Source organism: Myxine glutinosa, chromosome 4 (assembly GCF_964187855.1).
Source record: "Myxine glutinosa chromosome 4, kmMyxGlut1.1, whole genome shotgun sequence".
Lineage (NCBI taxonomy): Eukaryota > Metazoa > Chordata > Myxini > Myxiniformes > Myxinidae > Myxine > Myxine glutinosa.
This window is the reverse complement of record NC_136264.1, coordinates 213,834,282-213,859,461: the sequence shown is the minus strand read 5'-3', so window position 1 is coordinate 213,859,461 and position 25,180 is coordinate 213,834,282. Positions and strand designations below refer to the sequence as shown.

Below are 25,180 nucleotides of genomic sequence, written 5' to 3'. Positions count from 1 at the left end.
AGAGATGTAGCGTATGTGACAAGGCCGAAATGCTTAGATGTTGGTGAAGATCTGGATTCGGATCCGGCTACTAGATTTTTTTGAAGCGATTCTTCACCATTGGGAGATAGGGCCAAAAACGATACACAGCAGGATATCTCAAAAAATTATGGATGGATTTGGACAAAACTTGGTGGAGAGTTTGTGTGTGTGACAAGAACAAGCCGATTAGATTTTGTTTCTGGTACGAATCCAGATCCGGTCTATCAGTAGGATACAAAACATAAACTATTCAGCCTGGCGGAGGTGTGCTCTCTACCGAGTGCTGTTCTAGTTACTTTTGTAACAAGAAGCGGCTTTGGAAAAACGTGACGAAAAACGCCTTGGAAGAACTCCACGTTGGTGGCAGAAAGTGTCATGTTGTTAACCCTTGTGTGGTATAAGGACTACAGTAGATCTATGATCAGGTGCGTTCGTTATCCTCCAAGTTTATTTCAGTTTAGTGTTAAACAGCATTAGTGACTGTTAAAAAAGGTAATCATACGTGTTTGAGGTTCATAGTATTTTTACTTCTGGTAGAGGCCATTGCTCCCACGAAAACCCCATGATAAGCTATTTATACACGTTAACATGATGTTTGTTCAAGGAGGAAAATCCCATTGGGAGGAGGGATATCATTTGTATTAATATCGTTTCGTAACATCATTAATATTATGCTATTATCATAAGTGTTGTTTTTTTTTTGTTGTTTTTTTTTTTTGTATACATGATCGAGGCTCGTGAAAGAGCTAACATTTATCACACAAACAAATCAAACAGACAAACAAACAAAGGATATAAAAAGGGGAGCGGTAGACAAGATGGGGAGAGAAGGGGAAGCACATAAACACAATATTTGAGAGCAAGGACATCGGGAATGTGTGGGAGGGAGAGGGCTTGGGGGGAGGTGGCGTGGGAAGGGGGGTGGGGGGGTTGAGAGAAGTATAAACACAAGGACACCAAGGACTTCCAGGAAAGGAAGTATTTCAAAAATTTCAAAAATTGGTATATTGGTATTTCAAAAAAGTGGATTTGGGGTGAAATTAGCAGGGGTAGAAAAGATGAAGGTTTTGGATGGGGCAAGATAAGAGATGGTGGTGAACAGCTGTTTTAAAGACCTGGGGGGAGGAGTGGGATTGAAGAGAGTGAGGGAGTTTGTTCCAGAGGTGGGAGAAAAGAGGAATGAAGGAGTGAAGGTGAGCAGAGAGTCTTGATTTTGGCAGTTTAACCATATGAGGGTTGCAGGCAGATCTTGTGCGACCTGTAGAAATATTTGGGTGACAGAGCCCAGAGAGAGCTGGGGGCGCAAGGCCGGAGAGGAGTCTGGAGAAGACAGAAAGACCACCAACCTGCCTTCGGTGAGTAAGTGAAAGGCCCTCGGAGGTAGCTTAATCGCGGGAGATTCCAATGATTCTGAACGCTTTGATTTCAACAGCGTGAAGACGAGCTAGGTGTGAGGAAGGAGCAACAGCCCAGAGGGGAGAGCAGTATTGCATTAAGCTGCGGATAGTATGTGGTGAGGAGCTCTTGTGTGCCAAGGAAGGACTTCGCACGACGGAGGATGCCCAGTCGGCAACTGGCTTTGGAGGCCAGATTTGAAATGTGGTTTTCCCAGGAAAGATCATGCAGATAGTGAGACCCAAAAGCTTGAGTGACAGAACTTCTTGGAGAGGAATATTCAGAAAGTGGATAGGAGGGTTGTCCAGTCGGTCTTTTCGGAGAGACATCGTAAGAGTGTGAGATTTGTCAGGATTGAAAGACATGTTCCACTTGTTTGCCCAGTCTGTGATTTTGTCCAGGTCTGCAGAGAGTGAGGAGGCTGCAGACTGCCGATCTGAGGGATGAGGAATGTAGCGGCAGAGAGTGCAGTCATCAGCAAAGAGATAGAGAGGATTTTCAAAAGAGTCGGCGAGATCATTGATAAAGACCAGAAAAAGAACAGGGCCCAGAACACTGCCTTGGGGAACTCCAGCCTGAACAGGAAGAGGAGATGAGAGAAACCCATTCAGGGCCACACGTTGACTACGACCAGAGAGGAAGGCCGCCAGCCATGCGTGGAGATTTCCATGGATACCAAAGGAGGAGAGTTTGGTGAGCAGAGCGGGGTGCCAGACCGTATCGAAGGCACGTGATATGTCAAGGAAGACAGCTCTAATTTCCTGTTTGGCATTGAGGACCTCCATCCATTGTTGAGACAGCAGAAGCAGCATGTCCAGAGTCGAGTGACCTGGTCTGAAACCAAATTGATGATTAGAGATCAAGCCATTGGAGAAGAGGAAAGATTTCATATCCGAAGCAATGATGGATTCCATGACTTTGCTGATAATTGGGAGAAGGCAGATTGGTCTGTAGTTGCTAGGATCTGTTTTTGCACCTTTTTGTGTAAAGCGGTGATGTTGGCTGATTTCCAAGCAGATGGCAGATGACCTTGAGCAAAAGAGAGGGTGAAGAGAACAGAGAGAGGGAGTGAAAGAGCGGAAGAACAGGATTTTAGGACCCGTGGGCTGATGCCGTCAGGTCCAGTTGCAGAATCAGAGTCGAGGGTTGACAGAGACTTTTCCACCTTGTAAGGTGGAAAGGACACAGAGTCCAGGAGCAGCTGGGGACGACTGGGTACGGTGGGTACAGAGAGGGATGGGTTTGGGACACAAGATTTAGAGGCAAACACAGAGTTGAGGCATTCAGCTTTTTCATGTGCGGAGTCAGCTGTGTAGCCGTTTGAGGTAAGGGAGGGGATGGAGGGGGAACAAACACAAGGAACAGATTTGACCAGACGCCACCAGGATTTGGAAGAGGGAGACAGATAAGAGAGTTTGGTCAGAGAGAGTTGTTATCACTTTTGTTATTAGAAGCAGCCTTGGAAAAATGCCACGACAAAGCTATCTTAACACGGATATACACCTGAACATGTATCCCCATTGGTGGGGGAAAACCCTCTTGGGAAGGGGGGGGTGGGAATTAATTCGCTGCAACCTTCATTGTGTGACCCTTAGTCCTCCTGTCAAGTTTGGTTGAGATTTGATAAGGAACGACCGAATGCATCGTGGTCAAAAATCGTCAAGACAGACACCAAATTGCATATTTTAGTATGATGATAAAATTACATGAACAAAATGATATCAGGTTCGTTGGGACAGTGTTTGAATGCACAGAAGATTTTACCTTGCTTCGTTGACGGTACCGAGTGCGCACGGCACTGCCAATGGTACACACGAGCTGCATCTTCCGTTCAGCAAATCCCGGCTGTAACAGCTGCTCACGAGTCAATACGGGTCGGATTCCCAAAACGTCTCGCAGTGCCTGATATAAAGATGTTGGGTTTAGGGGGTAAAGGAACATGAGTCACGGCAATACGATCAAATTGTAGCTTTACCCACATTAATTAATGGGCAAGAAGCAATGCAGGTGGGGGTTGCGGTTGAAAACAAAACTAGCCATATTGATAGTACTTTTTCCCTGAAAGACAGGTGACCCTTCCAGGTTCCAGTGCTAATTATCCAACAACGTCGCACCTTGTAAACTGCTGTGACAAAACGAAAGTCAGACTTGGAAGACAGCTGAATGTCGAACTGTACGAGTTCAGAAGCCAACAGTGGTGACACATCTACCAAGGCGTGATGTAGGAGCGGTAGAACCGCTTCAGGGGCTCCTCTTACCAGTCTGTTTGAGGTGAAGGGAAAAAGAAGAAGAAAAAAGAAATAATATTTTTAGGGTTTCGTATTGTGCAAACAACGATAAATATCGCTTGCAGAAATTTCAAACAAAAGTACTGCTTCGTAATTCAATTGGGCAGCAATTATTGGTTCGACTGATTAGTGGTCACATGCATATAAATATGTACTTTTTGATTGAAAAAATATATATTTTGTATACTTTGCCACTTCAATATTTAGCTGTCCTTCCGTCTATCAAAATGAAAAAAAAGAACTTTTCGAACCCACCGTGTGTAATTCCAAAGGGTAATTCTAAAGGGTAATTCTAAAGGGTAATTCTAAAGGGTAATTCTAAATGGTAATTCTAAAGGGTAATTCTAAAGGGTAATTCTAAAGGGTAATTCTAAAGGGTAATTCTAAAGGGTAATTCTAAAGGGTAATTCTCAAGGGTAATTCTAAAGGGTAATTCTAAAGGGTAATTCTAAAGGGTAATTCTAAAGGGTAATTCTAAAGGGTAATTCTAAAGGGTAATTCTAAAGGGTAATTCTAAAGAGTAATTCTAAACTGTGATTCTAAAGGGAGATTCTAAAGGGAGATTCTAAAGGGTAATTCCAAAGGGAAATTCCAAAGGGAAATTCTAAAGGGTAATTCTAAAGGGTAATTCTAAAGGGTAATTCTAAAGGGTAATTCCAAAGGGTAATTCTAAAGGGTAATTCTAAAGGGTAATTCTAAAGGGTAATTCTAAAGGGTAATTCTAAAGGGTAATTCTAAAGGGTAATTCTAAAGGGTAATTCTAAAGGGTAAATCTAAAGAGTAATTCTAAACTGTAATTCTAAAGGGAGATTCTAAAGGGTAATTCGAAAGGGAAATTCGAAAGGGAAATTCTGAAGGGAAAGTCTAAAGGGTTATTCTAAAGGGTTATTCTAAAGGGTTATTCTAAAAGGTTATTCGAAAGGGTTATTCCAAAGGGTTATTCCAAAGGGTTATTCTAAAGGGTTATTCTAAAGGGTGATTCTAAAGGGTTATTCTAAAGGGTTATTCTAAAGGGTTATTCTAAAGGGTTATTCTAAAGGGTGATTCTAAAGGGTTATTCTAAAGGGTTATTCTAAAGGGTAATTCTGAAGGGTAATTCTAAAGTGTAATTCTAAAGGGTAATTCTAAAGGGTAATTCTAAAGGGTAATTCTAAAGGGTAATTCTAAAGTTCTAAATCTAAACCAAAGCATTCAGAATCATTGGAATCTCCCGCGATTAAGCTACCTCCGAGGGCCTTTCACTTACTCACCGAAGGCAGGTTGGTGGTCTTTCTGTCTTCTACAGACTCCTCTCCGGCCTTGCGCCCCCAGCTCTCTCTGGGCTCTGTCCCCCAAATATTTCTACAGGTCGCACAAGATCTGCCTGCAACCCTCATATGGTTAAACTGCCAAAATCAAGACTCTCTGCTCACCTTCACTCCTTCATTCCTCTTTTCTCCCACCTCTGGAACAAACTCCCTCACTCTCTTCAATCCCACTCCTCCCTCCAGGTCTTTAAAACAGCTGTTCACCAAAACCTTCATCTTTTCTACCCCCGCTAATTTCACCCCAAATCCACTTTTTTGAAACACCAACTTCTTTACTGGAAGTCCTTGGTGTCCTTGTGTTTATACTTCTCCCACCCCCCCCCCCGCCCCCCACCCCCGTTCCAATGCTACCTCCCCCCAAGCCCTCTCCCTCCCACACATTCCCGATGTCCCTGCTCTCAAATGTTGTATTTATGTGCTTCCCCTTCTCTCCCCATCTTGTCAACCGCTCCCCTTTTTATATACTTTGTTTGTTTGTCTGTTTGATTTGTTTGTGTGATAAATGTTAGCTCTTTCACGAGCCTCGATTCTGTATATCAAAAAAAAGTGTAATTCCAAAGTGTAATTCCAAAGTGTAATTCCAAAGTGTAATTCCAAAGTGTAATTCCAAAGTGTAATTCCAAAGTGTAATTCCAAAGTGTAATTCCAAAGTGTAATTCCAAAGTGTAATTCCAAAGTGTAATTCCAAAGTGTAATTCCAAAGTGTAATTCCAAAATGTAATTCCAAAGTGTAATTCCAAAGTGTAATTCCAAAGTGTAATTCCAAAGTGTAATTCCAAAGTGTAATTCCAAAGTGTAATTCCAAAGTGTAATTCCAAAGTGTAATTCCAAAGTGTAATTCCAAAGTGTAATTCCAAAGTGTAATTCCAAAGTGTAATTCCAAAGTGTAATTCCAAAGGGTAATTCCAAAGTGTAATTCCAAAGTGTAATTCCAAAGTGTAATTTCAAAGTGTAATTCCAAAGTGTAATTTCAAAGTGTAATTCTAAAGTGTAATTCCAAAGTGTAATTCCAAAGTGTAATTCCAAACTGTAATTCCAAACTGTAATTCCAAAGTGTAATTCCAAACTGTAATTCCAAAGTGTAATTCCAAAGTGTAATTCCAAAGTGTAATTCCAAAGTGTAATTCCAAAGTGTAATTCCAAAGTGTAATTCCAAAGTGTAATTCCAAAGGGTAATTCCAAAGGGTAATTCCAAAGGGTAATTCCAAAGGGTAATTCCAAAGGGTAATTCCAAAGTGTAATTCTAAAGTGTAATTCGAAAGAGCAATTCCAAAGTGTAATTCCAAAGGGTAATTCCAAAGTGTAATTCCAAAGTGTAATTCCAAAGTGTAATTCCAAAGTGTAATTCCAAAGTGTAATTCCAAAGTGTAATTCCAAAGGGTAATTCCAAAGGGTAATTCCAAAGGGTAATTCCAAAGTGTAATTCCAAAGTGTAATTTCAAAGGGTAATTCCAAAGTGTAATTCCAAAGTGTAATTTCAAAGTGTAATTCCAAAGTGTAATTCCAAAGTGTAATTCCAAAGTGTAATTCCAAAGTGTAATTCCAAAGTGTAATTCCAAAGTGTAATTCCAAAGTGTAATTCCAAAGTGTAATTCCAAAGTGTAATTCCAAAGTGTAATTCCAAAGTGTAATTCCAAAGTGTAATTCCAAAGGGTAATTCCAAAGGGTAATTCCAAAGTGTAATTCCAAAGTGTAATTCCAAAGTGTAATTCCAAAGTGTAATTCCAAAGTGTAATTCCAAAGGGTAATTCCAAAGGGTAATTCCAAAGGGTAATTCCAAAGTGTAATTCCAAAGTGTAATTTCAAAGTGTAATTCCAAAGTGTAATTCCAAAGTGTAATTTCAAAGTGTAATTCTAAAGTGTAATTCCAAAGTGTAATTCCAAAGTGTAATTCCAAAGTGTAATTCCAAAGTGTAATTCCAAAGTGTAATTCCAAAGTGTAATTCCAAAGTGTAATTCCAAAGTGTAATTCCAAAGTGTAATTCCAAAGTGTAATTCCAAAGTGTAATTCCAAAGTGTAATTCCAAAGTGTAATTCCAAAGTGTAATTCCAAAGGGTAATTCCAAAGGGTAATTCCAAAGGGTAATTCCAAAGTGTAATTCCAAAGGGTAATTCTAAAGTGTAATTCTAAAGTGTAATTCTAAAGTGTAATTCGAAAGTGTAATTCTAAAGTGTAATTCTAAAGTGTAATTCTAAAGTGTAATTCTAAACTGTAATTCCAAAGGGTAATTCTAAAGTGTAATTCTAAACTGTAATTCCAAAGGGTAATTCCAAAGTGTAATTCTAAAGTGTAATTCTAAAGTGTAATTCTAAAGTGTAATTCTAAAGTGTAATTCTAAAGTGTAATTCTAAACTGTAATTCCAAAGGGTAATTCTAAAGTGTAATTCTAAACTGTAATTCCAAAGGGTAATTCTAAAGTGTAATTCTAAAGTGTAATTCTAAAGTGTAATTCTAAAGTGTAATTCTAAAGTGTAATTCTAAAGTGTAATTCTAAACTGTAATTCCAAAGGGTAATTCTAAAGTGTAATTCTAAAGTGTAATTCTAAAGTGTAATTCCAAAGTGTAATTCTAAAGTGTAATACTAAAGTGTAATTCTAAAGTGTAATTATAAAGGGTAATTCTAAAGTGTAATTCTAAAGTGTAATTCTAAAGTGTAATTCGAAAGTGTAATTCTAAAGTGTAATTCTAAAGTGTAATTCTAAATGTAATTCTAAATGTAATTCTAAAGTGTAATTCGAAAGAGCAATTCCAAAGAGTAATTCTAAAGTGTAATTCTAAAGTGTAATTCTAAAGTGTAATTCGAAAGAGCAATTCCAAAGAGTAATTCTAAAGTGTAATTCTAAAGTGTAATTCTAAAGTGTAATTCCAAAGGGTAATTCTAAAGTGTAATTCTAAAGTGTAATTCTAAAGTGTAATTCTAAAGTGTAATTCTAAAGTGTAATTCTAAAGTGTAATTCTAAAGTGTAATTCTAAATGTAATTCTAAAGTGTAATTCGAAAGAGCAATTCCAAAGAGTAATTCTAAAGTGTAATTCGAAAGAGCAATTCCAAAGAGTAATTCTAAAGTGTAATTCTAAAGTGTAATTCTAAAGTGTAGTTCTAAAGTGTAATTCTAAAGTGTAATTCTAAAGTGTAATTCTAAAGTGTAATTCTAAAGTGTAATTCTAAAGTGTAATTCTAAAGTGTAATACTAAAGTGTAATTCTAAAGTGTAATTCTAAAGTGTAATTCTAAAGTGTAATTCTAAAGTGTAATTCTAAAGTGTAATTCTAAAGTGTAATTCTAAAGTGTAATTCTAAAGGGTAATTCTAAAGGGTAATTCTAAAGTGTAATACTAAAGTGTAATTCTAAAGTGTAATACTAAAGTGTAATTCTAAAGGGTAATTCTAAAGTGTAATTCTAAAGTGTAATTCTAAAGTGTAATTCTAAAGGGTAATTCTAAAGGGTAATACTAAAGTGTAATTCTAAAGGGTAATTCTAAAGGGTAATTCTAAAGGGTAATTCTAAAGTGTAATACTAAAGTGTAATTCTAAAGTGTAATACTAAAGTGTAATTCTAAAGTGTAATTCTAAAGTGTAATTCTAAAGTGTAATTCTAAAGTGTAATTCTAAAGTGTAATTCTAAAGTGTAATTCTAAAGTGTAATTCTAAAGGGTAATTCTAAAGGGTAATTCTAAAGTGTAATACTAAAGTGTAATTCTAAAGTGTAATTCTAAAGTGTAATTCTAAAGTGTAATACTAAAGTGTAATTCTAAAGTGTAATAATAAAGTGTAATACTAAAGTGTAATTCTAAAGTGTAATTCTAAAGTGTAATTCTAAAGTGTAATTCTAAAGTGTAATTCTAAAGTGTAATTCTAAAGGGTAATTCTAAAGTGTAATACTAAAGTGTAATTCTAAAGTGTAATACTAAAGTGTAATTCTAAAGTGTAATTCTAAAGTGTAATTCTATAGTGTAATACTAAAGTGTAATTCTAAAGGGTAATTCTAAAGTGTAATTCTAAAGTGTAATTCTAAAGTGTAATTCTAAAGTGTAATTCTGAAGGGTAATTCTAAAGGGTGATTCTAAAGTGTGATTCTAAAGTGTAATTCTAAAGTGTAATTCTAAAGTGTAATTCTAAAGTGTAATTCTAAAGTGTAATTCCAAAGGGTAATTCCAAAGGGTAATTCTAAAGTGTAATTCCAAAGTGTAATTCCAAAGTGTAATTCTAAAGTGTAATTCTAAAGTGTAATTCTAAAGTGTAATTCTAAAGTGTAATTCCAAAGTGTAATTCTAAAGTGTAATTCTAAAGTGTAATTCTAAAGTGTAATTCTAAAGTGTAATTCCAAAGGGTAATTCTAAAGTGTAATTCTAAAGTGTAATTCTAAAGTGTAATTCCAAAGTGTAATTCTAAAGTGTAATTCTAAAGTGTAATTCTAAAGTGTAATTCTAAAGTGTAATTCCAAAGTGTAATTCTAAAGTGTAATTCTAAAGTGTAATTCTAAAGTGTAATTCTAAAGTGTAATTCCAAAGGGTAATTCTAAAGTGTAATTCTAAAGTGTAATTATAAAGGGTAATTCTAAAGTGTAATTCTAAAGTGTAATTCTAAAGTGTAATTCTAAAGTGTAATTCTAAAGTGTAATTCTAAAGTGTAATTCTAAATGTAATTCTAAATGTAATTCTAAAGTGTAATTCGAAAGAGCAATTCCAAAGAGTAATTCTAAAGTGTAATTCTAAAGTGTAATTCTAAAGTGTAATTCGAAAGAGCAATTCCAAAGAGTAATTCTAAAGTGTAATTCTAAAGTGTAATTCTAAAGTGTAATTCCAAAGGGTAATTCTAAAGTGTAATTCTAAAGTGTAATTCTAAAGTGTAATTCTAAAGTGTAATTCTAAAGTGTAATTCTAAAGTGTAATTCTAAAGTGTAATTCTAAATGTAATTCTAAAGTGTAATTCGAAAGAGCAATTCCAAAGAGTAATTCTAAAGTGTAATTCTAAAGTGTAATTCTAAAGTGTAATACTAAACTGTAATTCTAAAGTGTAATTCTAAAGTGTAATTCTAAAGTGTAATTCTAAATGTAATTCTAAAGTGTAATTCGAAAGAGCAATTCCAAAGAGTAATTCTAAAGTGTAATTCGAAAGAGCAATTCCAAAGAGTAATTCTAAAGTGTAATTCTAAAGTGTAATTCTAAAGTGTAGTTCTAAAGTGTAATTCTAAAGTGTAATTCTAAAGTGTAATTCTAAAGTGTAATTCTAAAGTGTAATTCTAAAGTGTAATTCTAAAGTGTAATTCTAAAGTGTAATACTAAAGTGTAATTCTAAAGTGTAATTCTAAAGTGTAATTCTAAAGTGTAATTCTAAAGTGTAATTCTAAAGTGTAATTCTAAAGTGTAATTCTAAAGTGTAATTCTAAAGGGTAATTCTAAAGGGTAATTCTAAAGTGTAATACTAAAGTGTAATTCTAAAGTGTAATACTAAAGTGTAATTCTAAAGGGTAATTCTAAAGTGTAATTCTAAAGTGTAATTCTAAAGTGTAATTCTAAAGGGTAATTCTAAAGGGTAATACTAAAGTGTAATTCTAAAGGGTAATTCTAAAGGGTAATTCTAAAGGGTAATTCTAAAGTGTAATACTAAAGTGTAATTCTAAAGTGTAATACTAAAGTGTAATTCTAAAGTGTAATTCTAAAGTGTAATTCTAAAGTGTAATTCTAAAGTGTAATTCTAAAGTGTAATTCTAAAGTGTAATTCTAAAGGGTAATTCTAAAGGGTAATTCTAAAGTGTAATACTAAAGTGTAATTCTAAAGTGTAATTCTAAAGTGTAATTCTAAAGTGTAATACTAAAGTGTAATTCTAAAGTGTAATAATAAAGTGTAATACTAAAGTGTAATTCTAAAGTGTAATTCTAAAGTGTAATTCTAAAGTGTAATTCTAAAGTGTAATTCTAAAGTGTAATTCTAAAGGGTAATTCTAAAGTGTAATACTAAAGTGTAATTCTAAAGTGTAATACTAAAGTGTAATTCTAAAGTGTAATTCTAAAGTGTAATTCTATAGTGTAATACTAAAGTGTAATTCTAAAGGGTAATTCTAAAGTGTAATTCTAAAGTGTAATTCTAAAGTGTAATTCTAAAGTGTAATTCTGAAGGGTAATTCTAAAGGGTGATTCTAAAGTGTGATTCTAAAGTGTAATTCTAAAGTGTAATTCTAAAGTGTAATTCTAAAGTGTAATTCTAAAGTGTAATTCCAAAGGGTAATTCCAAAGGGTAATTCTAAAGTGTAATTCCAAAGTGTAATTCCAAAGTGTAATTCTAAAGTGTAATTCTAAAGTGTAATTCTAAAGTGTAATTCTAAAGTGTAATTCCAAAGTGTAATTCTAAAGTGTAATTCTAAAGTGTAATTCTAAAGTGTAATTCTAAAGTGTAATTCCAAAGGGTAATTCTAAAGTGTAATTCTAAAGTGTAATTCTAAAGTGTAATTCCAAAGTGTAATTCTAAAGTGTAATTCTAAAGTGTAATTCTAAAGTGTAATTCTAAAGTGTAATTCCAAAGTGTAATTCTAAAGTGTAATTCTAAAGTGTAATTCTAAAGTGTAATTCTAAAGTGTAATTCTAAAGTGTAATTCCAAAGTGTAATTCTAAAGTGTAATTCTAAAGTGTAATACTAAAGTGTAATTCTAAAGTGTAATTCCAAAGTGTAATTCTAAAGTGTAATACTAAAGTGTAATTCTAAAGTGTAATTCTAAAGTGTAATTCTAAAGGGTAATTCTAAAGGGTAATTCTAAAGTGTAATTCTAAAGTGTAATTCTAAAGTGTAATTCTAAAGTGTAATTCTAAAGTGTAATTCCAAAGTGTAATTCTAAAGTGTAATACTAAAGTGTAATTCTAAAGTGTAATTCTAAAGTGTAATTTTAAAGGGTAATTCTAAAGGGTAATTCTAAAGGGTAATTCTAAAGTGTAATTCTAAAGTGTAATACTAAAGTGTAATTCTAAAGTGTAATTCTAAAGTGTAATTCTAAAGGGTAATTCTAAAGGGTAATTCTAAAGGGTAATTCTAAAGTGTAATTCTAAAGTGTAATTCCAAAGGGTAATTCTAAAGTGTAATTCTAAAGTGTAATTCTAAAGTGTAATTCCAAAGTGTAATTCTAAAGTGTAATTCTAAAGTGTATTTCTAAAGTGTAATTCTAAAGTGTAATTCTAAAGTGTAATTCCAAAGTGTAATTCTAAAGTGTAATTCTAAAGTGTAATACTAAAGTGTAATTCTAAAGTGTAATACTAAAGTGTAATTCTAAAGTGTAATTCCAAAGTGTAATTCTAAAGTGTAATACTAAAGTGTAATTCTAAAGTGTAATTCTAAAGGGTAATTCTAAAGTGTAATTCCAAAGTGTAATTCCAAAGTGTAATTCTAAAGTGTAATTCGAAAGTGTAATTCCAAAGTGTAATTCTAAAGTGTAATTCTAAAGTGTAATTCTAAAGTGTAATTCTAAAGTGTAATTCTAAAGTGTAATTCTAAAGTGTAATTATAAAGTGTAATTATAAAGTGTAATTCCAAAGGGTAATTCTAAAGTGTAATTCCAAAGTGTAATTCCAAAGTGTAATTCTAAAGTGTAATTCTAAAGTGTAATTCTAAAGTGCAATTCTAAAGTGTAATTATAAAGGGTAATTCTAAAGTGTAATTCCAAAGGGTAATTCTAAAGTGTAATTCTAAAGTGTAATTCCAAAGTGTAATTCTAGAGTGTAATTCTAAAGTGTAATTCTAAAGTGTAATTCTAAAGTGTAATTCTAAAGTGTAATTCTAAAGTGTAATTCTAAAGTGTAATTCTAAAGTGGAATTCTAAAGTGTAATTCTAAATGTAATTCTAAAGTGTAATTCTAAAGTGTAATTCTAAAGTGTAATTCTAAAGTGTAATTCTAAAGTATAATTCTAAAGTGTATTTCTAAAGGGTAATTCTAAAGTGTAATTCTAAAGTGTAATTTCAAAGTGTAATTCTAAAGTGTAATTCTAAAGTGTAATTCTAAAGTGTAATTCTAAAGTGTAATTCTAAAGTGTAATTCTAAAGTGTAATTCTAAAGTGTAATACTAAAGTGTAATTCTAAAGTGTAATTCTAAAGTGTAATACTAAAGTGTAATTCTAAAGTGTAATTCTAAAGTGTAATTCTAAAGTGTAATTCTAAATGTAATTCTAAAGTGTAATTCTAAAGGGTAATTCTAAAGTGTAATTCTAAAGTGTAATTCTAAATGTAATTCTAAAGTGTAATTCTAAAGGGTAATTCTAAAGTGTAATTCTAAAGTGTAATTCTAAAGTGTAATTCTAAAGTGTATTTCTAAAGGGTAATTCTAAAGGGTAATTCTAAAGGGTAATTCTAAAGTGTAATTCCAAAGTGTAATTCCAAAGTGTAATTCCAAAGTGTAATTCCAAAGTGTAATTCCAAAGTGTAATTCCAAAGTGTAATTCCAAAGTGTAATTCCAAAGTGTAATTCCAAAGTGTAATTCCAAAGTGTAATTCCAAAGTGTAATTCCATAGGGTAATTCCAAAGGGTAATTCCAAAGGGTAATTCCAAAGTGTAATTCCAAAGGGTAATTCCAAAGTGTAATTCCAAAGTGTAATTCTAAAGTGTAATTCTAAAGGGTAATTCTAAAGTGTAATTCTAAAGTGTAATACTAAAGTGTAATTCTAAAGGGTAATTCTAAAGTGTAATACTAAAGTGTAATTCTAAAGTGTAATACTAAAGTGTAATTCTAAAGTGTAATTCTAAAGTGTAATTCTATAGTGTAATACTAAAGTGTAATTCTAAAGGGTAATTCTAAAGTGTAATTCTAAAGTGTAATTCTAAAGTGTAATTCTAAAGTGTAATTCTGAAGGGTAATTCTAAAGGGTGATTCTAAAGTGTGATTCTAAAGTGTAATTCTAAAGTGTAATTCTAAAGTGTAATTCTAAAGTGTAATTCTAAAGTGTAATTCCAAAGGGTAATTCCAAAGGGTAATTCTAAAGTGTAATTCCAAAGTGTAATTCCAAAGTGTAATTCTAAAGTGTAATTCTAAAGTGTAATTCTAAAGTGTAATTCTAAAGTGTAATTCCAAAGTGTAATTCTAAAGTGTAATTCTAAAGTGTAATTCTAAAGTGTAATTCTAAAGTGTAATTCCAAAGGGTAATTCTAAAGTGTAATTCTAAAGTGTAATTCTAAAGTGTAATTCCAAAGTGTAATTCTAAAGTGTAATTCTAAAGTGTAATTCTAAAGTGTAATTCTAAAGTGTAATTCCAAAGTGTAATTCTAAAGTGTAATTCTAAAGTGTAATTCTAAAGTGTAATTCTAAAGTGTAATTCTAAAGTGTAATTCTAAAGTGTAATTCTAAAGTGTAATTCCAAAGTGTAATTCTAAAGTGTAATTCTAAAGTGTAATACTAAAGTGTAATTCTAAAGTGTAATTCCAAAGTGTAATTCTAAAGTGTAATACTAAAGTGTAATTCTAAAGTGTAATTCTAAAGTGTAATTCTAAAGGGTAATTCTAAAGGGTAATTCTAAAGTGTAATTCTAAAGTGTAATTCTAAAGTGTAATTCTAAAGTGTAATTCTAAAGTGTAATTCCAAAGTGTAATTCTAAAGTGTAATACTAAAGTGTAATTCTAAAGTGTAATTCTAAAGTGTAATTTTAAAGGGTAATTCTAAAGGGTAATTCTAAAGGGTAATTCTAAAGTGTAATTCTAAAGTGTAATACTAAAGTGTAATTCTAAAGTGTAATTCTAAAGTGTAATTCTAAAGGGTAATTCTAAAGGGTAATTCTAAAGGGTAATTCTAAAGTGTAATTCTAAAGTGTAATTCCAAAGGGTAATTCTAAAGTGTAATTCTAAAGTGTAATTCTAAAGTGTAATTCCAAAGTGTAATTCTAAAGTGTAATTCTAAAGTGTATTTCTAAAGTGTAATTCTAAAGTGTAATTCTAAAGTGTAATTCCAAAGTGTAATTCTAAAGTGTAATTCTAAAGTGTAATACTAAAGTGTAATTCTAAAGTGTAATACTAAAGTGTAATTCTAAAGTGTAATTCCAAAGTGTAATTCTAAAGTGTAATACTAAAGTGTAATTCTAAAGTGTAATTCTAAAGGGTAATTCTAAAGTGTAATTCCAAAGTGTAATTCCAAAGTGTAATTCTAAAGTGTAATTCGAAAGTGTAATTCCAAAGTGTAATTCTAAAGTGTAATTCTAAAGTGTAATTCTAAAGTGTAATTCTAAAGTGTAATTCTAAAGTGTAATTCTAAAGTGTAATTATAAAGTGTAATTATAAAGTGTAATTCCAAAGGGTAATTCTAAAGTGTAATTCCAAAGTGTAATTCCAAAGTGTAATTCTAAAGTGTAATTCTAAAGTGTAATTCTAAAGTGCAATTCTAAAGTGTAATTATAAAGGGTAATTCTAAAGTGTAATTCCAAAGGGTAATTCTAAAGTGTAATTCTAAAGTGTAATTCCAAAGTGTAATTCTAGAGTGTAATTCTAAAGTGTAATTCTAAAGTGTAATTCTAAAGTGTAATTCTAAAGTGTAATTCTAAAGTGTAATTCTAAAGTGTAATTCTAAAGTGGAATTCTAAAGTGTAATTCTAAATGTAATTCTAAAGTGTAATTCTAAAGTGTAATTCTAAAGTGTAATTCTAAAGTGTAATTCTAAAGTATAATTCTAAAGTGTATTTCTAAAGGGTAATTCTAAAGTGTAATTCTAAAGTGTAATTTCAAAGTGTAATTCTAAAGTGTAATTCTAAAGTGTAATTCTAAAGTGTAATTCTAAAGTGTAATTCTAAAGTGTAATTCTAAAGTGTAATTCTAAAGTGTAATACTAAAGTGTAATTCTAAAGTGTAATTCTAAAGTGTAATACTAAAGTGTAATTCTAAAGTGTAATTCTAAAGTGTAATTCTAAAGTGTAATTCTAAATGTAATTCTAAAGTGTAATTCTAAAGGGTAATTCTAAAGTGTAATTCTAAAGTGTAATTCTAAATGTAATTCTAAAGTGTAATTCTAAAGGGTAATTCTAAAGTGTAATTCTAAAGTGTAATTCTAAAGTGTAATTCTAAAGTGTATTTCTAAAGGGTAATTCTAAAGGGTAATTCTAAAGGGTAATTCTAAAGTGTAATTCCAAAGTGTAATTCCAAAGTGTAATTCCAAAGTGTAATTCCAAAGTGTAATTCCAAAGTGTAATTCCAAAGTGTAATTCCAAAGTGTAATTCCAAAGTGTAATTCCAAAGTGTAATTCCAAAGTGTAATTCCATAGGGTAATTCCAAAGGGTAATTCCAAAGGGTAATTCCAAAGTGTAATTCCAAAGTGTAATTCCAAAGGGTAATTCTAAAGGGTAATTCTAAAGTGTAATTCTAAAGTGTAATTCGAAAGTGTAATTCGAAAGTGTAATTCGAAAGTGTAATTCGAAAGAGCAATTCCAAAGTGTAATTCTAAAGTGTAATTCTAAAGTGTAATTCTAAAGTGTAATTCTAAAGGGTAATTCTAAAGTGTAATTCTAAAGTGTAATTCTAAAGTGTAATTCTAAAGTGTAATTCCAAAGAGTAATTCTAAAGTGTAATTCTAAAGTGTAATTCTAAAGGGTAATTCTAAAGTGTAATTCCAAAGGGTAATTCTAAAGGGTAATTCTAAAGGGTAATTCTAAAGGGTAATTCTAAAGTGTAATTCTAAAGTGTAATTCTAAAGTGTAATTCTAAAGTGTAATTCTAAAGTGTAATTCTAAAGAGTATTCTAAAGTGTAATTCTAAAGTGTAATTCTAAAGTGTAATTCTAAAGTGTAATTCTAAAGGGTGATTCTAAAGGGTGATTCTAAAGGGTGATTCTAAAGGGTGATTCTAAAGGGTAATTCTAAAGTGTAATTCTAAAGTGTAATTCTAAAGTGTAATTCTAAAGTGTAATTCTAAAGTGTAATTCTAAAGTGTAATTCTAAAGTGTAATTCCAAAGGGTAATTCCAAAGGGTAATTCTAAAGTGTAATTCCAAAGTGTAATTCCAAAGTGTAATTCTAAAGTGTAATTCTAAAGTGTAATTCTAAAGTGTAATTCTAAAGTGTAATTCCAAAGTGTAATTCTAAAGTGTAATTCTAAAGTGTAATTCTAAAGTGTAATTCTAAAGTGTAATTCCAAAGGGTAATTCTAAAGTGTAATTCTAAAGTGTAATTCTAAAGTGTAATTCCAAAGTGTAATTCTAAAGTGTAATTCTAAAGTGTAATTCTAAAGTGTAATTCTAAAGTGTAATTCCAAAGTGTAATTCTAAAGTGTAATTCTAAAGTGTAATTCTAAAGTGTAATTCTAAAGTGTAATTCTAAAGTGTAATTCCAAAGTGTAATTCTAAAGTGTAATTCTAAAGTGTAATACTAAAGTGTAATTCTAAAGTGTAATTCCAAAGTGTAATTCTAAAGTGTAATACTAAAGTGTAATTCTAAAGTGTAATTCTAAAGTGTAATTCTAAAGGGTAATTCTAAAGGGTAATTCTAAAGTGTAATTCTAAAGTGTAATTCTAAAGTGTAATTCTAAAGTGTAATTCTAAAGTGTAATTCCAAAGTGTAATTCTAAAGTGTAATTCTAAAGTGTAATTCTAAAGTGTAATTCTAAAGTGTAATTTTAAAGGGTAATTCTAAAGGGTAATTCTAAAGGGTAATTCTAAAGTGTAATTCTAAAGTGTAATACTAAAGTGTAATTCTAAAGTGTAATTCTAAAGTGTAATTCTAAAGGGTAATTCTAAAGGGTAATTCTAAAGGGTAATTCTAAAGTGTAATTCTAAAGTGTAATTCCAAAGGGTAATTCTAAAGTGTAATTCTAAAGTGTAATTCTAAAGTGTAATTCCAAAGTGTAATTCTAAAGTGTAATTCTAAAGTGTATTTCTAAAGTGTAATTCTAAAGTGTAATTCTAAAGTGTAATTCCAAAGTGTAATTCTAAAGTGTAATTCTAAAGTGTAATACTAAAGTGTAATTCTAAAGTGTAATACTAAAGTGTAATTCTAAAGTGTAATTCCAAAGTGTAATTCTAAAGTGTAATACTAAAGTGTAATTCTAAAGTGTAATTCTAAAGGGTAATTCTAAAGTGTAATTCTAAAGTGTAATTCCAAAGTGTAATTCCAAAGTGTAATTCTAAAGTGTAATTCGAAAGTGTAATTCCAAAGTGTAATTCTAAAGTGTAATTCTAAAGTGTAATTCTAAAGTGTAATTCTAAAGTGTAATTCTAAAGTGTAATTCTAAAGTGTAATTATAAAGTGTAATTATAAAGTGTAATTCCAAAGGGTAATTCTAAAGTGTAATTCCAAAGTGTAATTCCAAAGTGTAATTCTAAAGTGTAATTCTAAAGTGTAATTCTAAAGTGCAATTCTAAAGTGTAATTATAAAGGGTAATTCTAAAGTGTAATTCCAAAGGGTAATTCTAAAGTGTAATTCTAAAGTGTAATTCCAAAGTGTAATTCTAGAGTGTAATTCTAAAGTGTAATTCTAAAGTGTAATTCTAAAGTGTAATTCTAAAGTGTAATTCTAAAGTGTAATTCTAAAGTGTAATTCTAAAGTGGAATTCTAAAGTGTAATTCTAAATGTAATTCTAAAGTGTAATTCTAAAGTGTAATTCTAAAGTGTAATTCTAAAGTGTAATTCTAAAGTATAATTCTTAAGTGTATTTCTAAAGGGTAATTCTAAAGTGTAATTCTAAAGTGTAATTTCAAAGTGTAATTCTAAAGTGTAATTCTAAAGTGTAATTCTAAAGTGTAATTCTAAAGTGTAATTCTAAAGTGTAATTCTAAAGTGTAATTCTAAAGTGTAATACTAAAGTGTAATTCTAAAGTGTAATTCTAAAGTGTAATACTAAAGTGTAATTCTAAAGTGTAATTCTAAAGTGTAATTCTAAAGTGTAATTCTAAATGTAATTCTAAAGTGTAATTCTAAAGGGTAATTCTAAAGTGTAATTCTAAAGTGTAATTCTAAATGTAATTCTAAAGTGTAATTCTAAAGGGTAATTCTAAAGTGTAATTCTAAAGTGTAATTCTAAAGTGTAATTCTAAAGTGTATTTCTAAAGGGTAATTCTAAAGGGTAATTCTAAAGGGTAATTCTAAAGTGTAATTCCAAAGTGTAATTCCAAAGTGTAATTCCAAAGTGTAATTCCAAAGTGTAATTCCAAAGTGTAATTCCAAAGTGTAATTCCAAAGTGTAATTCCAAAGTGTAATTCCAAAGTGTAATTCCAAAGTGTAATTCCAAAGTGTAATTCCAAAGTGTAATTCCATAGGGTAATTCCAAAGGGTAATTCCAAAGGGTAATTCCAAAGTGTAATTCCAAAGGGTAATTCCAAAGTGTAATTCCAAAGTGTAATTCCAAAGGGTAATTCTAAAGGGTAATTCTAAAGTGTAATTCTAAAGTGTAATTCGAAAGTGTAATTCGAAAGTGTAATTCGAAAGTGTAATTCGAAAGAGCAATTCCAAAGTGTAATTCTAAAGTGTAATTCTAAAGTGTAATTCTAAAGTGTAATTCTAAAGGGTAATTCTAAAGTGTAATTCTAAAGTGTAATTCTAAAGTGTAATTCTAAAGTGTAATTCCAAAGAGTAATTCTAAAGTGTAATTCTAAAGTGTAATTCTAAAGGGTAATTCTAAAGTGTAATTCCAAAGGGTAATTCTAAAGGGTAATTCTAAAGGGTAATTCTAAAGGGTAATTCTAAAGTGTAATTCTAAAGTGTAATTCTAAAGTGTAATTCTAAAGTGTAATTCTAAAGTGTAATTCTAAAGAGTATTCTAAAGTGTAATTCTAAAGTGTAATTCTAAAGTGTAATTCTAAAGGGTGATTCTAAAGGGTGATTCTAAAGGGTGATTCTAAAGGGTGATTCTAAAGGGTAATTCTAAAGTGTAATTCTAAAGTGTAATTCTAAAGTGTAATTCTAAAGGGTGATTCGAAAGAGCGATTCCAAAGAGTAATACTAAAGGGTAATTCTGAAGGGTAATTCTAAAGGGTAATTCTAAAGGGTAATTCTAAAGTGTAATTCTAAAGTGTAATTCTAAAGTGTAATTCTAAAGTGTAATTCTAAAGGGTGATTCTAAAGGGTGATTCTAAAGGGTGATTCTAAAGGGTAATTCTAAAGTGTAATTCTAAAGTGTAATTCTAAAGGGTGATTCGAAAGAGCAATTCCAAAGAGTAATACTAAAGTGTAATTCTGAAGGGTAATTCTAAAGGGTAATTCTAAAGTGTAATTCTAAAGTGTAATTCTAAAGTGTAATTCTAAAGTGTAATTCTAAAGTGTAATTCTAAAGTGTAATTCTAAAGTGTAATTCTAAAGTGTAATTCTAAAGGGTAATTCTAAAGTGTAATACTAAAGTGTAATTCTAAAGGGTAATTCTAAAGTGTAATACTAAAGTGTAATTCTAAAGTGTAATACTAAAGTGTAATACTAAAGTGTAATTCTAAAGTGTAATACTAAAGTGTAATTCTAAAGTGTAATACTAAAGTGTAATTCTAAAGTGTAATACTAAAGTGTAATTCTAAAGTGTAATTCTAAAGTGTAATTCTAAAGTGTAATACTAAAGTGTAATTCGGAAGAGTGATTCTAAAGTGTAATTCTAAAGTGTAATTCTAAAGTGTAATTCTAAAGTGTAATTCTAAAGTGTAATTCTAAAGTGTAATTCTAAAGTGTAATTCTAAAGTGTAATTCTAAAGTGTAATTCTAAAGTGTAATACTAAAGTGTAATACTAAAGTGTAATTCGGAAGAGTGATTCTAAAGTGTAATTCTAAAGTGTAATTCTAAAGTGTAATTCTAAAGTGTAATTCTAAAGTGTAATTCTAAAGTGTAATTCTAAAGTGTAATTCTAAAGTGTAATTCTAAAGTGTAATTCTAAAGTGTAATTCCAAAGGGTAATTCTAAAGGATAATTCTAAAGTGTAATTCTAAAGTGTAATTCTAAAGTGTAATTCTAAAGTGTAATTCTAAAGTGTAATTCTAAAGTGTAATTCTAAAGTGTAATTCTAAAGTGTAATTCTAAAGTGTAATTCCAAAGGGTAATTCTAAAGGGTAATTCTAAAGTGTAATACTAAAGTGTAATACTAAAGGGTAATTCTAAAGTGTAATTCTAAAGTGTAATTTCAAAGTGTAATTCTAAAGTGTAATTCTATAAGTGTAATTCTAAAGTGTAATTCTAAAGGGTAATTCTAAAGTGTAATACTAAAGTGTAATTCTAAAGTGTAATTCCAAAGTGTAATTCCAAAGTGTAATTCCAAAGTGTAATTCCAAAGTGTAATTCCAAAGTGTAATTCCAAAGTGTAATTCCAAAGTGTAATTCCAAAGTGTAATTCCAAAGTGTAATTCCAAAGTGTAATTCCAAAGTGTAATTCCAAAGTGTAATTCCAAAGTGTAATTCCATAGGGTAATTCCATAGGGTAATTCTAAAGTGTAATACTAAAGTGTAATACTAAAGTGTAATTCTAAAGTGTAATTCTAAAGTGTAATACTAAAGTGTAATTCTAAAGTGTAATTCCAAAGTGTAATTCCAAAGTGTAATTCCAAAGTGTAATTCCAAAGTGTAATTCCAAAGTGTAATTCCAAAGTGTAATTCCAAAGTGTAATTCCAAAGTGTAATTCCAAAGTGTAATTCCAAAGTGTAATTCCAAAGTGTAATTCCAAAGTGTAATTCCATAGGGTAATTCCATAGGGTAATTCTAAAGTGTAATACTAAAGTGTAATACTAAAGTGTAATTCTAAAGTGTAATTCTAAAGTGTAATACTAAAGTGTAATTCTAAAGTGTAATTCTAAAGTGTAATACTAAAGTGTAATTCTAAAGTGTAATTCTAAAGTGTAATTCTAAAGTGTAATTCTAAAGTGTAATTCTAAAGTGTAATACTAAAGTCTAATTCTGAAGGGTAATTCTAAAGGGTGATTCTAAAGTGTAATTCTAAAGTGTAATTCTAAAGTGTAATTCGAAAGTGTAATACTAAAGTGTAATTCTAAAGTGTAATTCTAAAGTGTAATACTAAAGTGTAATTCTAAAGTGTAATTCGAAAGTGTAATACTAAAGTCTAATTCTGAAGGGTAATTCTAAAGTGTAATACTAAAGTGTAATACTAAAGTGTAATTCTAAAGTGTAATTCTAAAGTGTAATTCGAAAGTGTAATACTAAAGTCTAATTCTGAAGGGTAATTCTAAAGTGTAATACTAAAGTGTAATACTAAAGTGTAATACTAAAGTCTAATTCTGAAGGGTAATTCTAAAGTGTAATTCTAAAGTCTAATTCTGAAGGGTAATTCTAAAGTGTAATTCTAAAGTGTAATACTAAAGTGTAATTCTAAAGTGTAATACTAAAGTGTAATTCTAAAGTGTAATACTAAAGTGTAATTCTAAAGTGTAATACTAAAGTGTAATACTAAAGGGTAATTCTAAAGTGTAATTCTAAAGTGTAATTTCAAAGTGTAATTCTAAAGTGTAATACTAAAGTGTAATTCTAAAGTGTAATTCTAAAGTGTAATTCTAAAGGGTAATTCTAAAGGGTAATTCTAAAGTGTAATTCTAAAGTGTAATTCTAAAGTGTAATTCTAAAGTGTAATTCTAAAGTGTAATTCCAAAGTGTAATTCTAAAGTGTAATTCTAAAGTGTAATTCTAAAGTGTAATTCTAAAGTGTAATTCCAAAGTGTAATTCTAAAGTGTAATTCTAAAGTGTAATTCTAAAGTGTAATTCTAAAGTGTAATTCTAAAGTGTAATTCCAAAGTGTAATTCTAAAGTGTAATTCTAAAGTGTAATACTAAAGTGTAATTCTAAAGTGTAATTCCAAAGTGTAATTCTAAAGTGTAATACTAAAGTGTAATTCTAAAGTGTAATTCTAAAGTGTAATTCTAAAGGGTAATTCTAAAGGGTAATTCTAAAGTGTAATTCTAAAGTGTAATTCTAAAGTGTAATTCTAAAGTGTAATTCTAAAGTGTAATTCCAAAGTGTAATTCTAAAGTGTAATACTAAAGTGTAATTCTAAAGTGTAATTCTAAAGTGTAATTTTAAAGGGTAATTCTAAAGGGTAATTCTAAAGGGTAATTCTAAAGTGTAATTCTAAAGTGTAATACTAAAGTGTAATTCTAAAGTGTAATTCTAAAGTGTAATTCTAAAGGGTAATTCTAAAGGGTAATTCTAAAGGGTAATTCTAAAGTGTAATTCTAAAGTGTAATTCCAAAGGGTAATTCTAAAGTGTAATTCTAAAGTGTAATTCTAAAGTGTAATTCCAAAGTGTAATTCTAAAGTGTAATTCTAAAGTGTATTTCTAAAGTGTAATTCTAAAGTGTAATTCCAAAGTGTAATTCTAAAGTGTAATTCTAAAGTGTAATACTAAAGTGTAATTCTAAAGTGTAATACTAAAGTGTAATTCTAAAGTGTAATTCCAAAGTGTAATTCTAAAGTGTAATACTAAAGTGTAATTCTAAAGTGTAATTCTAAAGGGTAATTCTAAAGTGTAATTCTAAAGTGTAATTCCAAAGTGTAATTCCAAAGTGTAATTCTAAAGTGTAATTCGAAAGTGTAATTCCAAAGTGTAATTCTAAAGTGTAATTCTAAAGTGTAATTCTAAAGTGTAATTCTAAAGTGTAATTCTAAAGTGTAATTCTAAAGTGTAATTATAAAGTGTAATTATAAAGTGTAATTCCAAAGGGTAATTTTAAAGTGTAATTCCAAAGTGTAATTCCAAAGTGTAATTCTAAAGTGTAATTCTAAAGTGTAATTCTAAAGTGCAATTCTAAAGTGTAATTATAAAGGGTAATTCTAAAGTGTAATTCCAAAGGGTAATTCTAAAGTGTAATTCTAAAGTGTAATTCCAAAGTGTAATTCTAGAGTGTAATTCTAAAGTGTAATTCTAAAGTGTAATTCTAAAGTGTAATTCTAAAGTGTAATTCTAAAGTGTAATTCTAAAGTGTAATTCTAAAGTGGAATTCTAAAGTGTAATTCTAAATGTAATTCTAAAGTGTAATTCTAAAGTGTAATTCTAAAGTGTAATTCTAAAGTGTAATTCTAAAGTATAATTCTAAAGTGTATTTCTAAAGGGTAATTCTAAAGTGTAATTCTAAAGTGTAATTTCAAAGTGTAATTCTAAAGTGTAATTCTAAAGTGTAATTCTAAAGTGTAATTCTAAAGTGTAATTCTAAAGTGTAATTCTAAAGTGTAATTCTAAAGTGTAATACTAAAGTGTAATTCTAAAGTGTAATTCTAAAGTGTAATACTAAAGTGTAATTCTAAAGTGTAATTCTAAAGTGTAATTCTAAAGTGTAATTCTAAATGTAATTCTAAAGTGTAATTCTAAAGGGTAATTCTAAAGTGTAATTCTAAAGTGTAATTCTAAATGTAATTCTAAAGTGTAATTCTAAAGGGTAATTCTAAAGTGTAATTCTAAAGTGTAATTCTAAAGTGTAATTCTAAAGTGTATTTCTAAAGGGTAATTCTAAAGGGTAATTCTAAAGGGTAATTCTAAAGTGTAATTCCAAAGTGTAATTCCAAAGTGTAATTCCAAAGTGTAATTCCAAAGTGTAATTCCAAAGTGTAATTCCAAAGTGTAATTCCAAAGTGTAATTCCAAAGTGTAATTCCAAAGTGTAATTCCAAAGTGTAATTCCAAAGTGTAATTCCAAAGTGTAATTCCAAAGTGTAATTCCATAGGGTAATTCCAAAGGGTAATTCCAAAGGGTAATTCCAAAGTGTAATTCCAAAGGGTAATTCCAAAGTGTAATTCCAAAGTGTAATTCCAAAGGGTAATTCTAAAGGGTAATTCTAAAGTGTAATTCTAAAGTGTAATTCGAAAGTGTAATTCGAAAGTGTAATTCGAAAGTGTAATTCGAAAGAGCAATTCCAAAGTGTAATTCTAAAGTGTAATTCTAAAGTGTAATTCTAAAGTGTAATTCTAAAGGGTAATTCTAAAGTGTAATTCTAAAGTGTAATTCTAAAGTGTAATTCTAAAGTGTAATTCCAAAGAGTAATTCTAAAGTGTAATTCTAAAGTGTAATTCTAAAGGGTAATTCTAAAGTGTAATTCCAAAGGGTAATTCTAAAGGGTAATTCTAAAGGGTAATTCTAAAGGGTAATTCTAAAGTGTAATTCTAAAGTGTAATTCTAAAGTGTAATTCTAAAGTGTAATTCTAAAGTGTAATTCTAAAGAGTATTCTAAAGTGTAATTCTAAAGTGTAATTCTAAAGTGTAATTCTAAAGGGTGATTCTAAAGGGTGATTCTAAAGGGTGATTCTAAAG

The 25,180-nt window shown here is 30.1% G+C and overlaps 1 protein-coding gene across 5 annotated transcripts in view; it reads right to left on the bottom strand.

The window, feature by feature from the left end:
• Positions 1-25,180, bottom strand: part of CEP44 (centrosomal protein 44) — a 65,627-nt gene that overhangs the window by 18,899 nt on the left and 21,548 nt on the right. For all 5 annotated transcript variants that reach the window (XM_068100509.2, XM_078776997.1, XM_068100505.2 and 2 more), the window contains exons 3-4: positions 3,531-3,678; positions 3,181-3,318 (exon numbers count right to left, since the gene is read on the bottom strand). In XM_068100509.2, the coding sequence (XP_067956610.2) occupies positions 3,181-3,318; positions 3,531-3,678 (286 nt within the window). The remainder of the gene's footprint in view (positions 1-3,180; positions 3,319-3,530; positions 3,679-25,180) is intronic.